Consider the following 15,317-nt stretch of genomic DNA (forward strand, 5'->3'; position numbering starts at 1 on the left):
GAGGGTGAGAGGGTGAGAGAGAGAGAGAGAGCGAGAGAGCGAGTGAGTGAGTGTGAGAAAGCCCATTAACCAGGTGACACGGCAAAGAGTGACAATGACATTTCACAATTCGGTAGAATCTCAATCGCACATTGGAGGAGAAGGTCAGAGAGGAGTGACCTCTGGCTTTCTCATCCAATGGGTTTTGAAGAGGGGAGAGGATGCGACTGAGGTCCCGTTAACCGAACTGAATGACTGCAAAACTGTGTCAGCGCCACCCTGGAAGGCTGACAAGAGAAATATTTACCCTGCACTCACTTTTAATTCAACAACCCACCCCTGAAATGGGTCACCCCATACAATCATTCATTAATGTAATTTCAACCTCAATGGCAATGCTATATGACCTCACGGTATTGTTACCAGATACATTACCCTACGGCACACTAACGTGCTCATTCATTAATGCTGTTGTGCTGTGATGCCGGAGTTAATATTGCAGTGAGGCTATGGCAGTGGGGAAACCGCGGGAGAACTATGGCAGTGGGGAAACCGCGGGAGAACTATGGCAGTGGGGAAACCGCGGGAGAACTATGGCAGTGGGGAAACCGCGGGAGAACTATGGCAGTGGGGAAACCGCGGGAGAACTATGGCAGTGGGGAAACCGCGGGAGAACTATGGCAGTGGGGAAACCGCGGGAGAACTATGGCAGTGGGGAAACCGCGGGAGAACTCGTGGTAACGGTGTTTCACCCGCGTGAACTCCGATAGGCTCCTTCAGAGTCACTGCCTTATTCTGTAGAGAGGATCAATAAGTCGCAAGGTGACAGTAACAATGCTTTGTGTGTGTGTGTGTGTGTGTGTGTGTGCTGGAGGAGTAAGATAGTGGGAATGAAAGAAGAAGCAAGGGTAACTCTACCTATTTCTCTAACCTCATTCTCCACCTCCCTCCCCGACTCCATCTAATCTTGCTCCAGATACAAAAGTCTCTTTGGGCTTAAGCTCTCTGCCGTGGCCCTGAAGGTCTAGACTCAGGTCTGAGGTGAATCCAATCACTGGAATTCTACATAGAGAGACTGACAAATACTCACACGCACAGACAGATAGATGGACTGCCAGAGACATACAGGGACAGATAAGGACAACTGACAGGACAGACAGCAGAAGCAGACAGACCTACAGACAGGGATGGATAGGTGTGGACAGACCTACAGACAGGGATGGATAGGTGCGGACAGACCTACAGAAAGGGATGGATAGGTGCGGACAGACCTACAGACAGGGATGGATAGGTGCGGACAGACCTACAGACAGGGATGGATAGGTGCGGACAGACCTACAGACAGGGATGGATAGGTGCGGACAGACCTACAGACAGGGATGGATAGGTGCGGACAGACCTACAGACAGGGATGGATAGGTGCGGACAGACCGAGGTGGCTTGGGCGCCATTCCTGGTCAAGGTCAACTATCTGACCATATAAGGACTGAGTGAACCAGGTATCCGTTCCATGTGGAGCTGAACGGACTAGATAGCGAAGGCGGACGTCGTCACATATTGACTGGTGCCTTTCAATCACTGACACCTACAGCAGTTAATCTACAGCTTGTCTAGTCGGGACATTCATTCACCTCTGGCTTGGTGCGTTTCTTTACCTCCCTCCAGTGGGCGCCTCGTTGTGCGTGCGTTGTAGGTGTGTGCCAGTAGGCTTGTGCCCCAAAGGCGGGGTGGGATGACAGAGATATGAACCAAAGTAGGTGGAGAGGAAAAACAACAGCTGGGAGTGATATTAGCTGCGGAGCACGCAGCCAGCCCTGCCCTGCATGAGGGGCGTGGGTCACACACACACACACACACACACACACACAGTACTCCACCCTTCACCCTAACTGCACCCTCCACACTGCATAAATCAGCCACTCCTGTCCACCCTGTCTGACCCCGCTTTGCCAACAAACTCCTCCCTTCTCCCAGAGGACTTTATCAGACGCCCAACATCTGCCTGTGTGTCTATTGACATGCGCGCAAAACACACAAACACGGCAAAGGTCTTTCCCTGAAAATGTGTCAGTACGTAGACAACGGATCTGCTGATGGCGTCAACCTCCCCCCTGGGCCACTCCTGGCCGCATTGAAGCCAGACTGAGGTAGACTGGCGGGCCCTCCAACAGGATGCCTTAGAGTGTCGCGCCAACTGGGAGCAGATAATATTCATTTACATTTCTAACAGGTGTAAGTAAATCCTGAAATACCCATTGAAATGGGGTAAGGATGTCTTTTTAATGGTATATACTAGATATTTATTTTTCTTTTCTTGTATGACTTTACAAAATATTGACATTGATCCCCCATTGCTGGGCCTTCACTCCACCAACCTGACCCTGGAAATTACCCTACCTTAACCTCCAAGTAACCTGTGCTTTTAAAGCAGGGAGGAACCCACTGTTGACATTAGCTACAGTAGTTAAAGAAGCAGATTCTAAGTGGATTGACAGACAGACACACACACACACAGGCATGCCGTCAGTCAAACCCGATGACAACAAAGCATGTCAATGTGAAGCCCTGCATGACTCAGGCACAATGCAAATAAGACTGGTTATAACAAGAAATGATTTTAGGTCATGTGCATATACTGCCGGCCCTGCCAATGAGACGCCCCTCCATACAACGCACTCCCCCTATTTAGTGCCCAACGTGGAGACTAGTGTGCCACGAGGAGAATGACGACAAGCCGGGAGGCAAACGTACTAGTGCCGACCAACGATGACATCATCACTCTGCACCAGGACTTGATGAAGGAATGGAGAGAGCTAGCTGCATCCCAGGGATATGACAGTAGTTTGTGTGTAGGGAGGGGTAAAGTGGGTATGCATGAGCACTCCCGTTAGCTCGAGGACAAGACCCTGTCCATGTGCATGCATGCATGACACGCACATGGACACTGCGTGAGTGCCTCACCGTGTGTGCGTGTGTGTGAGAGAACAAGAGAATCCAAATGACAGGGTGAATTGCCAGCAGGTATTCTGTCTCTGTGCTTGGAAGTATGTGTGCTTGTTTTTGTTAAACTGTGTGTATTTTCGTGTGTGTGTGTGTGCCTTTGGCTGCAGTGGTGTGTTGTGGGGGAGGGGGTGGGGTAAGGGGGTGTGTGTGTGTGTATGGGGGGGGCTAGGGAGGGGTGCAGGCAGGCTACATCACAGTCTTTCCAACTCCCGCCAGAGCCCCGTTGCCATGGCTACCCGAGAGCGGAAGCCTCCCTGGATATATCCTATTAGGGGCCTAGGCGAGACTCAGAGAGAGAGAGAGAAAAGGGGGGGTGAGGAGAGAGAAGAGAGACAGCAAATGACAGAGAAGAGACCTGGAAAGGTTGAGGAAGCCAGCAGGGGTAAGGGACAGACAAACAAGCAAGGAGTGAATGAATGTCTACCTTATTTATGCGACTCATTGAGAGAGAAAGAGAAAGAGTGAACAAGAGAACATGAGAGAGAGCAAGAAAGAGTGCGAGAGAGTGTGAGATTGAAAGAGGGGAGAGTAGGGGACCGACAAACAAACAAAGAGTTAATGAATGTTTTCCTTATTTATGGGTTTCTTTTTGAGAGAGAGAGAGAGATAAGAAGAAAGACAGCAACCTTTCACCTCCATGCACTCACACACAAACTCCAAACACACCTGGGAACCATTGGAGCTGTTTGACTCTCTAATCCTTAAGTTCCCCCTTCTGCCTCACTCTTCCCCTGTCCCCTCACGCTTCCCCTCACTCTTCCCCTCACTCTTCCCCTGTCCCCTCACGCTTCCCCTGTCCCCTCACGCTTCCCCTCACGCTTCCCCTGTCCCCTCACGCTTCCCCTGTCCCCTCACGCTTCCCCTCACTCTTCCCCTGTCCCCTCACGCTTCCCCTGTCCCCTCACGCTTCCCCTGTCCCCTCACGCTTCCCCTGTCCCCTCACGCTTCCCCTCACTCTTCCCCTGTCCCTTCACGCTTCCCCTCACTCTTCCCCTGTCCCCTGACGCTTCCCCTCACGCTTCCCGTCCCTTCACGCTTCCCCTGTCCCTTCACGCTTCCCCTCACTCTTCCCCTGTCCCCTCACACTTCCCCTGTCCCCTCACTCTATCCCTGTCCCCTCACTCTTCCCCTGTCCCTTCACGCTTCCCCTGTCCCTTCACGCTTCCCCTGTCCCTTCACGCTTCCCCTGTCCATTCATGCTTCCCCTCACTCTATCCCTGTCCCCTCACTCTATCCCTGTCCCCTCACTCTATCCCTGTCCCCTCACTCTATCCCTGTCCCCTCACTCTATCCCTGTCCCCTCACGCTTCCCCTCACTCTTCCCCTGTCCCTTCACGCTTCCCCTCACTCTTCCCCTGTCCCTTCACGCTTCCCCTCACGCTTCCCCTGTCCCCTGACGCTTCCCCTCACGCTTCCCCTGTCCCTTCACGCTTCCCCTCACTCTTCCCCTGTCCCCTCACACTTCCCCTGTCCCCTCACTCTATCCCTGTCCCCTCACTCTTCCCCTGTCCCTTCACGCTTCCCCTGTCCCTTCACGCTTCCCCTGTCCATTCATGCTTGCCCTCACTCTATCCCTGTCCCCTCACTCTATCCCTGTCCCCTCACTCTATCCCTGTCCCCTCACTCTATCCCTGTCCCCTCACTCTATCCCTGTCCCCTTACTCTAAATGTTTTAAACTTAGCAGTTAGCCTAGCAGTTAAAGCGTCGGGCCGGTAACCTAAAGATCTTTGGTCAAATCCAACTAGCGAGGCACTTCACTCCAGTCACTCCAGTCAGTCATTCAGATTAAGAGACTGTGTGTCACACTGGAGTTAATGTAGCCAAAACCTTTGGGCCTCTGTTCTTTTTTCCAGATAGATAAAAAAAAAACTGTGCACAATAGAGCCTGTGGAGAAGTCCAACAGAGTGCAGTAGAGCTCATGCAGCAGCCGGTCATCTGGGAACTGTGGCTTTAACTTAGTCCCAGCCTGCAGCTCATCTCCTTTAATAAAGCAATATCTCAATAATGTTTCCATACATTGGAAGAAAGTATTCAAACTTAGAATGTTCAACTTTGTGTCTTTCCATGTTTATGTTTTCCCCCCCAAAATTCCTGGGTTAAATATAAAAGGAGTGCATTTGAGTTTGAGGGTGTGAGGTAAAACTGTTTTGTCCGGAGATACCCATTGAAAAAGACCAATGGAAGTACTTGTTCTGGGTTCTCAAATTAAAAGTGCTCAAATAAACTAAACAAGTAGCAAGTTCTGCTTGTGACCCAGGCCTGTAGGGCTCTGGTTCCAGGGAAAAAGCAGGGCACACTTCCAGTGAATAGGGGTCTATTTGAGATACACTCCTTATCTCTGGACAGGAAACCGTCTATCCCGCTGCGTTCTTGCTGGGCGGCTCCCCTGACTCAAATGCACACACAAATCACCCCCCCCCCCATCACCCACCATCTCACTAGTCACCCGCAGAGCCAGCCTGAGCCCTTGATTTTACTAAGGCTTAATTTTTTCTTGCGGGCCGAACATTTGGGGGTCCGGAACATGATTAAAACCAAATATCTGTACACTACAAACTGACCATGAATAGACTTAAGTTGTTGATTACGCGGAAGCACAATCATGAGAATACTTGGGAACTGCTCCAACCCCCAACCCCCCACCCCCACTTTGCGGGCCAGTTTTGGACGACCCTGCCTACTTACCCTCCTCCCTTTCCTCTCCAGCTAGTTGCCTGCACTATGCTCTTTCCCCACCCTGTCTAACGATGTAGTGACAGACTCGCTGTCCGTTTCCTGTAGCCCCACCCAATACACCCATTTGTCCGTAACTCACTGTATTTCTCCGTAATTTAAATCCCACCCTTCTTCTTCATCATGAACATCATCATCATCAACATCTCCCTACCCCTCCAAAAACACCTCACATCACCCCAACTCCTCCGCCTCTGTCCATCTCTCTCACCGTACACTCCACCTCCTCTGGTTCGGGTTTGATTTGTATTGAGGGCATGTCGTCTTCTTCACCTCCTTCTCCCTCCTCCTGGGTCTGGGGCTCGGCCTCTGGTTCCTTCTTGGGCACCTTGGGCGGCTGGGCCTGGGTCTCCTTCTTGGGCTGGGGCTCCTTGGGTTGTGCTTGGGAGCCGGAACCACCACTGGCCTTCTTAGGACTCGACAGGCACTGTGGAGAGGAGCGAGAGATCCAACTGTTAGCCAGCACTGGTTTATGGAGGATACAGCCACATTGGAACAGATGACAATGTTAAAATAATAGAGAGAGTGAAACAGAGAGATGGAGAGAAAGATGGAGAGAGTTTAGAGATAGAGAAGATCTGCAGATAGAGAGAGCTAAGATCTAGAGAAGAAACAACCTCACCATGTCCTCACCATAAAAGGAGTCGAGGGGAGCAGAGACAGGTAAGACAAGAGGAAATGACAAAACCAGAGCAGAACCACCCACACACACACACAAACACACACACACACAAACACACACGGCCTTTACCTCAGCTCACACCGTAGGCCTCTGAAAAGCTGAGAGAAAACTAGCAGAAATGCTCATTTGAAGGGGAGAGAGCTATAAGTTAAGAGTACGCCTGTGTGAAATGAAAAGACGAGTGGACGTAGAAGGACAGCGAGAGAGAGACAAAACCTAAAGCGAACGCTGCCAGTGAGGGAATGAGAGCGAAAGAGAAAGAGAGATGAAGGGAGGAGCAGCTCCACAGAGCCGTCCCCTCCCTTTTTGGTAGGCGGTCACACCCTTCTGTAGAAGTCGAGGGGAGAGTGTAGGGGGGGTTGAATTGAGAGTAAGACACAGAAGCAATCTACACACACATTCTGTTACGCTCTCTCTCGCAGTCGCACACACACACACACACACACACCCAGTGCCACCACCCAGCTCCTAAGAATGCCAGCATGCAGCTGAGTGAAAGCGAGAGAAGAGAGAGGACGACCAATGAAGCACAAATAACACTGTAAACACAACAAATATGTATCTGTATTTAATTTCCTTGCCATATTACAAAACATTACATAGGTAATAACATAACATTCGGAATGTCTTTCATTTTTCATATTTTGAACTTGCTTTGGCAATATACACAAATGTTCAATGCCAATAAAGATCATTAAATGGAAAATGCCCAGAGAGAAAGAGGGAGAGGGGGTAGAGAGGTGGCTGGAATACGGAATGCTTTATTTGTGGGGGTGGGGCAAGGGAATGGCTGGACATGTGACCCAGCTGCAGCAGATTCCTCACGGAGGTGTGGTTCCCCAATCAGCCTGGGTGTGGCTCCTCTCTGTCTCACACACACACACACACACACACACACACACACACACACACACACACACACACACACACACACACACACACACACACACCCCTGCCCCCAACACTAACTAAATACCCCCACTCTAAACAAACACAAGGTTTTACTCTCAATTTAAGGACGAACAATTTAGTACCATTAAAAAAATTATAATTTAACCTGACCTTAAACGTAATTTTTATAAACCGACCTTTACCTTTAACTTAAGTTTAGACACTACGGTTCAGGAGTTAGGGTTAACTCTAATTCTAAGACAAATTCTAACCCTTAACATCAGGTTATTGTAAAATCGAAGACCAGCCAAATGTCATAATGTTGCTTAATTTTCCTTGTTTTACTAAATAGTAAAACAGAAACACTACTGCCCGCAACACACACACACACACACACACACACACACACAAAATGCCCTTTCCGAACAGCCATTGTGGAAGGGACAGGCACCCCTTTATTGCCACAAACAAAGGTGAGCACTGAGCTCAATGTGATGTGACACCTCTGGCTAGCGACAGTCGCTAACCACAACATACTCCAAGTTCTTGGATCGATACTTAACCAGTCAGGATTTCTCACAGGCGCACAGCGACTACCCAGGCTAGCACCCCCTCGCAACGCTTCCCTATTCCTCTCCCTTGACTCCCATCTGTTCTAGGCTACTTCCTGTGCTCCCCCAGTGAAGGACGTGAGTGATGCAGGTCGAGAGTGCAAAGTTCTCGAGCACTGGAGGTAACCATCTAGGATTGTGGGAGAAAGAGAGGGAGCGCTCCAGGGGGGCTATGAGATCTAAGAGCTTGACGGGTGTGTCTGCCCCCCCCCCTCCCCTGTGACCTCACACTGTTGGGGAGTTCCAGGAATTAAAAAGGTGTGTCCCACTCTCCTTTTCCCTCCATTTGAAGTTACAGGGAAAGAGGTATGTGATGGGAAGGAGGGAGTTGGAAAAAGAGTACACACATTTTTGGCATTTCTTTCTTTCACTTTTTTTCATTCGTTGTGGGAAATGCATCTTGTGCCAATGCCCATTCAAACTGAACTTAAAAATCAACGGTGAGAAAGAAAATAGACAAAAAGATGATAGATGAGAGTGAGAGAAGGGAGGATATTATGGCAGGGGGTTTAGTTACTATCTGGGTCAGGGCCCTCCTCTCCTGCTCCCACACCCCAGTGGCTCCACCCCCTCCTGTGTCCTCATCCAGCACATGGGCACAATGCGGACCGCCATCTGGGACACACACACGCAAAGACTCCTCTCATATGTCCCGCGGACACACCGTTGCACACCGTGGTTTCTGGGAGCAACGCAGCTCCAACGTCACACGTTGATACCGGGGCACATCGCCATTGACTGTGAAGAGAGGAAACTGGGTTAGGTCCCGAAGCCCGTGTGGTCCCAGAATGGAGGAAGTGACAGCGCATTTTGTCTGGTGTAACTGCGACGTGACACTGTCGGTTGGAGTGTTTACTGAAACAGTTTCCCAACTCAGAGATGACACCACTGCTACCACAAATAGAATGCCACAGCATTGAGCTGACGGAGAAGGAAAGCACTCTGACATAAAACTCCCCGTCTTGGTCTTGCCCACACACACTACGAGACACTGCACATGTGACATAAACAAAACCAAGTGCACACAGAGTGACCGGGCCTTGCTCCCTCCCTGCCGGCTTCCTGCCTCTGGCTGCCATAACCTCTTTCACTCTGACCCCTGACCTCAATGGGTTCTTATTTGCGGTCATAGTGAATAAACAGCATAATTGCGGTTGGCACTCTGGACACACACATAAATTCAAGGAACTCTGGACTCCCTTCGGTCACACACACACACAAACACAAACACACACACACACACACAGTCTTTGGGTGGACAGTAGCTGATTAACACACTGTTATTATGAGAGAAAACGTCCTGTTTACCATGTAGGACAGGCCCATGAAGAAAGCCAGCCCAGTCACCAAAGAGAGAAACAGAGGAGAGATAGAGAGGGGGAGGGAGAGCCCCAGACAACACTAATCTGTAAGCAGTTATCGTTTCCTCCATGCGAAGCCCAGAACACTAGGAGAGAAGGGTGGGGTCAGGAGAGAAGGGTGGGGTCAGGAGAGAAGTCACAATGGTCAAATAAGTACGAAGAAAGACCACAGCAGAGCAGAAGACGAAGAAGAGGGAGCGCGGGGGAACGGGGCAGGAAAAGCGGGGGTTCATGGCGACCAGTTGCACAATCCCTGTAACCAGAGACGTTGGGTCCAGGGAAGGGCCAGAGTCCACTCACCACCCTACCCAGCTGGGACCTAAAGAGGCCAGAGAGGACCCCCACTGTTGGAGGGGCCCCGGGGGCGGGCGTTGACCCCACCCACTGGGCTGTGGGCCAAGGGTGTGTGCATGGACCTGGGTCTCCCACTGCAACAGGCTAAAGTGAGGGGAACAGGACTGAGCTCTTTTGGTTGATGTGGGCCGACACACACACACACACACACACACACACACACACACACACACACGTTACCAGGCCTTCTGTTGCACTCACTCTCCGGGGTGGGGGCTCTGAGTGACAGGAGGATCGGCGTGGGGGCACAAAGCCACGGGACGGTGTGGTCGGGGGTGGTGGGGGTCGGATGTGACACGAGAGGACAGAAAGGACACACACACGGATGTGATCACACCGTATCATCTAAATTCGGGGTGTCACGTGAGCGTGCGCGTGCGTGCATGTGTTCTGTGCACATGCACGTGCGTTGAAAGGTCATGAAAATTCAAGTGGCTACTTAGGGCTCCTTAAACACATCCAACACATTCAAGGCCGACTGTGCCTCTACGGACAACAACAGCAAGTCAGACCACCGGATCTTTATTAGTTAGGGGTACAAGTTAACGGACAACAAGTCCTGCAGAGATGATCAGTCGTAGACGGAGCTGTGCAGTCCCACAGAACACCAGGCAGAACACAACCTTCCCTGGGACGATGCTTGACGGTGTTCTCATTGGTGTCTCCAACACACCGAATGCGGTTGTTGCTGGGAAGGCTTAGGGTTGCTAAGTGTACCGCTACAATGAGCAAGGCTTTGGCCGACAGGCTTTAAAAACCAGCCTCTCATTTTACACATGAACAGCATTAGTTATCAAGGTAAACGTGCGTTGCTGCCACTTAGTGAGTCTGGACTATGTTCACAGGTTGACAGTACGTGGACTTCAGATTGCACGCCTACACAAATCAAGGTTGAAGTGCTAGGGGTCGAAGAGACTCCCCCTAAGTGTCCATGCATACAAACGCCATAAGCATTTGAAGTGCTGTTTGAATGAATGTGATAAATAAAGAACATGAAACATGTGCGCATGCTGTCAGCCTGGTTCTGTGTCTGTGCGTTGTTGTTTTATGTGCATTGTGTGTGTAAGGGCAGCCCCTCCCCGCTGCGTGCTGCCATGCCCCGGGGCTCACAGCGTTCTGTACCAGCCGACGCCATCCCCCAACCCCACCCCGTTCCCTCCCTGCTTTCACTGTCCTGCATATGGCCCACTGGATGGACACACAGCAAGAAAGGGAGAGCGCCGGGGAAGAGGTGGGCTCTCAGGGAGCGAGGAGGAGAACACAGACCGGGAGAGCACCACTGCGTCACTGACTCCCTTGTCCGCTGCGCGTACCAACACCCCCCAAGCCAGCTGTGACCTTACGTATCTCTCTCTCTCTCTCTCTCACAGGCTTTGCCATTGGTTCTTAAAGGTGCAGACCCTGACTGGCATTGCTTAACCTGCCAGGGGTTCTCCTTGTGCAGCCTGCCTCGCTCCCCCTGGGGCTGGGACTTTGCGGGGAAGCTCAGGCGGAGGTGTCACTCCTAATGTAAACGATGAAGAGGGTCTGAAACTAAACAACAGTGCACAGGTGATAACGAGCAGCTTTGGTTCTGACGCGTTGGACAAATCAAGGTTTCGCACAAGTGTCTTTATATACTTTCTAAAGAGGAGGGGAGATTTGGCCTAAAGACTGTAAATTACAAAAAGAGAGGGCTGGAGCTCTTAGCTTTGGCTGCCTAACTCCTCTTAACACATATCGACCCAGAACTTCACTGAGAAGCTGTCCAACTATGCTATATTATACACCGATCAGCCGTAACATTATGACCACCTGCCTCATATTGTGTAGTTCCCCCTTTTGCCGCCAAAACAGCCCTGACCCGTCGAGGCATGGACTCCACTAAACCTCTGAAGGTGAGCTGTGGTATCTGGCACCAAGACGTTAGCAGCAGATCCTTTAAGTCCTCTATGTTGCAATGTGGGGCCTCCATGGATCGGACCTGTTTGTCCAGCACATCCCACAGATGATCGATTGGATTGAAATCTGGGGAATTTGGAGGCCAAGTCAACACATTGAACTCGTTGTTGTGACCCTCAAACCATTCCTGAACCCTTTTTGCTTTGTGGCAGGGCACATTATCCTGCTGAAAGAGGCCAGGATAATGCCTTCAGGGAATACCGTTGCCATGAAAGGGTGCACATGACCTACAACAATGCTCAGGTAGGTTGTACGGGTCAAAGTGACATCCACATGAATGGCAGGACCCACGTTTTCCCAGAAAAACATTGCCCAAAGCATCCCACTGACTTCGCTGGCTTGCTTCCTTCCCATACTGCATCTTGGTGCCGTGTGATCTCCAGGTAAGCAACGCACACACACCCGGCCATCCACGTGAAGTTAAAGAAAACGTGATTCATTCCGACCAGGCCACCTTCTTCCATTTCTCTGTGGTTCAGTTCTGATGCCCATTGTAGGCAGTGGGCAGGTGTCAGCATGGGCGCCCTGATTGTTCTGCAGCTACACAGCCCCATACGCAACAAAACGCGATGCACTGGGTGTTCAGACACCTTTCTATCAGTACCAGCATTCACTTTTTCAGCAATTTGAGCTACAATAGCTTGTCTGTTGGATCGGACCACATGGCCCAGCCTTCTCTCCCCACGTGCATCAGTGAGCTTTGGCTGCCCATGACCCTGTCGCCGGTTCACCGCTTTCATTCCTTGGACCACTTTTGATAGGTACTGAACACTGCAGACCAGGAACACCTCACAAGGACTGCAGTTTTAGAGATGCTCTGACCCAGTCGTCTAGCAATCACAATTTGCCCTTGCCAAAGTCGCTCAGATCCTTACGCATGGCCATTTTTTCTACTTCTAACAGATCAACCTTGAGGACACAATGTTTATCAGTGTTATTATCAGTGACCAGTTCACCTGTCAGTGGTCATAATGTTATGGTTGATCGGTGTATAAGTTGTGGCTAACAGAAATTTAAAAAACTATTATAAGCTGACATATCAGTGCTAAAGGATTTGTTTATTATAATATAACAATTTATGAATTCAGCAGTATGACGTACAGGAAGATTTAAGGTTAACTTTCTTGCTCAAGGAAAGAAAGACAGATTTTTCACCTAGCCGGGTTGGGGATTCTATCCAAAAACGTTGTTGTTGCTGGTAAGATGCTCTAAACACTAGGGTATTCACCTCTCTCCTTACATTAGTAGGGGCAGGAACAGAGACACCAGGGGTGAAAGGTCACCTGCTGCAGATTACGCAACATGCTGTCAGAATGTCCAACTGGCTATTGTTTATTTGGCAATGACCTACAGGGAGAGACTGAAATAAAGAGGGGCAGAAGGAAAAAACTAGAGTAGAAAAAAAATATAAGTGCTTACTCCACCAGACAGACCAGACTCCACAGACACCCACAGACACACAAGAAAAGGCACCCTCACAAAGGCATTCACTTTGTCAAACATCGAAAAACGTAAATGGAACAATCATCTTGTTTCCAGGCTTCAGCAGGCTTGGTCACCAAACGGATGGGTCAGTGTACACAGAAATCATGGGAGTGTCCCCTTTTTGGTTCGCAGTGGAGCTTACTGCAGGAGAGGGGAGTCCTTGGTCTTATCGCACCACACCCTGCTGACGCAAGGCTGGCCACCACTTTCCACACGCCCTACTGAGGCGCCACATACAGCACACTCTTATCCACACAGACAGAAACCTACCCACACCCCAAACAAAACACTACGAATGGGTTTGGGCTTCAATAGAAGAGATCAGCGGGTTTGAGTACTGAATTCCAATCTGCCTAGCTGATTAAGTCCCACATAAAGGGGAGACAGCGAGAGAGTGGGGGGGCACACGGAGTCACACAAACCTGCTGTAAAAGTCAAGAAATAGACTCCTTCCAATGTCCTGCGGCTCCTTCCCAAGCAGGATCCCTATCCAACCCAGATGGTCTCAACAGCCCAAAGTCAAACAGCACCGACTCCCCTGCGCAGGGCTCCGGTCAACAGTACTACACTCCTGCATTTAGGATTCAAGCAGTATATGTGGCATGTTGACATCATATTGGATACAGGAAGGGAAGTCTAGTGACAGCTACTGTTGCTTCGCCAAAGAACCAACTCTGTAATGCGGACAGAGCCATTTAATGTTCAGCCTATAGTCAATGTTGGTAAGTCCACATCCACCAATTTCCTATTGAACTTGTAAGCAGTAACTTCCCTTCATGTACTCATTTTATTACTTTAGGACCAGGAAGGAAAAATTGCTTTGGGTGTCCATATGGGAAGGGCGTGTTCTTCCAAAACATTTCCTATGAAATATTCTATTTTTAATATGTTTTCATCTATCATCAATGATGTTGGGGCATTGTATGAACTGTCAATGGTTTTAAAAGTCCTATCAATCAGCATGGTCAAATGTACATTGGTTGTTTCAGTTTCAACTTAATGGTTTTGTTTCAACTTTCATGTAAATGTAAGAAAATGTGGGTATCAACCGAAAGGAGGGTTAATCATACGGTGAGGAAGAGGTTTGACCGAACAAGTCCGACACATTTGTTTTCTCACACAAACTCAACCAAAAAGCACACACAAGTGTTTGACTATACTTGTGAGGACTTATGAACAAAATTTACTCAAATTCAAAAGCCTATTACCTAATAACTCAATTTAATAGAGGTGGCAAAGTACTGCAGCTTAGTGGTCAAGAGCACTGGGCCAGTAAGCGAAAGGTTGCAAGTTCTAATCCCTGAGCTGACAAGGTGAAAAATCCATTCATTCTGTTTGTGCAAGACCATTTAATCACTTGTTGTTGTAAATAATATGTTGTTTTCATACTTGGCTAATTGACAGAAATAACAGTAAATAATAAATAGGATTTTTTTGGATAAAGAATTACTTCAGGTTCAGAGTTGAACTAGGGGGAGGACAAGGTTACAGAAAAAGACCTGCCCCACTGTTGGTCTTTGAAAGAGCACATGACCACAAAACACAACAACGGACAAACGCATGACAAATGGTCAACACCTCACCTTGTTCGCTCTGTCTGCCCCACTCTCTTTCAATTACATTTCTCTGCTCTTTTCTTTACCTCCTCTTCTCTCTGCCCTACAAATAAGAGCACTGAGCAGCTTACATAGATCTCCCCACATACACCCACACACACTCACACCGCTCACACATTTAGACACACCCTCCCCACCCCAAGCCACCGCCCCACCCCCTCAACACCTCCCTTCCTCTTCCCTTTCAGCTTGGCTCTGTGCATTTGGCAGAGCTGCACGGGTTGCTATGGGGACAGGATTCTTTCGTTGGTTAATGATTGTGGTGTGAATGGCAGGGGGTCACTCCGTCACATCAGCCCTAATCTGGAAAGACACGGACAATATCCCCTCCACCACACACACACACATTAATTGACGCGCACACAAACGACACACACTCCAGCCCCAACCGCTGCCACCCACCCATAACACACGCATACAACCACGAACTAATGAACACATTCACACGCACAGCCTCAACAAAAAAAAAAACATTAATTCTCTTCTAATGGACACACACACACAAACACACACTATACTGTACGTTCCTCAAAATCCTCCAGCTAGTGGCTCTCGTTAAGTAAACCTCCAACCGGCTGATAATATCTAGTGTGTGTGTGTCTGTCTGTCTTAGCCACCCATCCCTTTGAAGTAGCGCCACAGTCCTGTGACGTAGGACA

General features: G+C 49.5%; 1 protein-coding gene across 6 annotated transcripts in view; it reads right to left on the reverse strand.

Annotated features, from left to right (window-relative positions):
- The window catches only part of klf8 (Kruppel-like factor 8), a 43,044-nt gene that overhangs the window by 14,115 nt on the left and 13,612 nt on the right, over positions 1 to 15,317 (reverse strand). For 3 of the 6 annotated variants that reach the window (XM_010864928.4, XM_010864927.4, XM_010864929.4), the window contains exon 2: positions 5,929 to 6,144. In XM_010864928.4, the coding sequence (XP_010863230.1) occupies positions 5,929 to 6,144 (216 nt within the window). Of the gene's footprint in view, positions 1 to 5,928; positions 6,145 to 6,468; positions 6,641 to 13,464; positions 13,607 to 14,625; positions 14,726 to 15,317 lie in introns of those variants that run through there. The other 3 variants (XM_013134310.3, XM_020048239.3, XM_010864930.5) reach the window with 3 other exon arrangements.

Source organism: Esox lucius, chromosome 7 (assembly GCF_011004845.1).
Source record: "Esox lucius isolate fEsoLuc1 chromosome 7, fEsoLuc1.pri, whole genome shotgun sequence".
Lineage (NCBI taxonomy): Eukaryota > Metazoa > Chordata > Actinopteri > Esociformes > Esocidae > Esox > Esox lucius.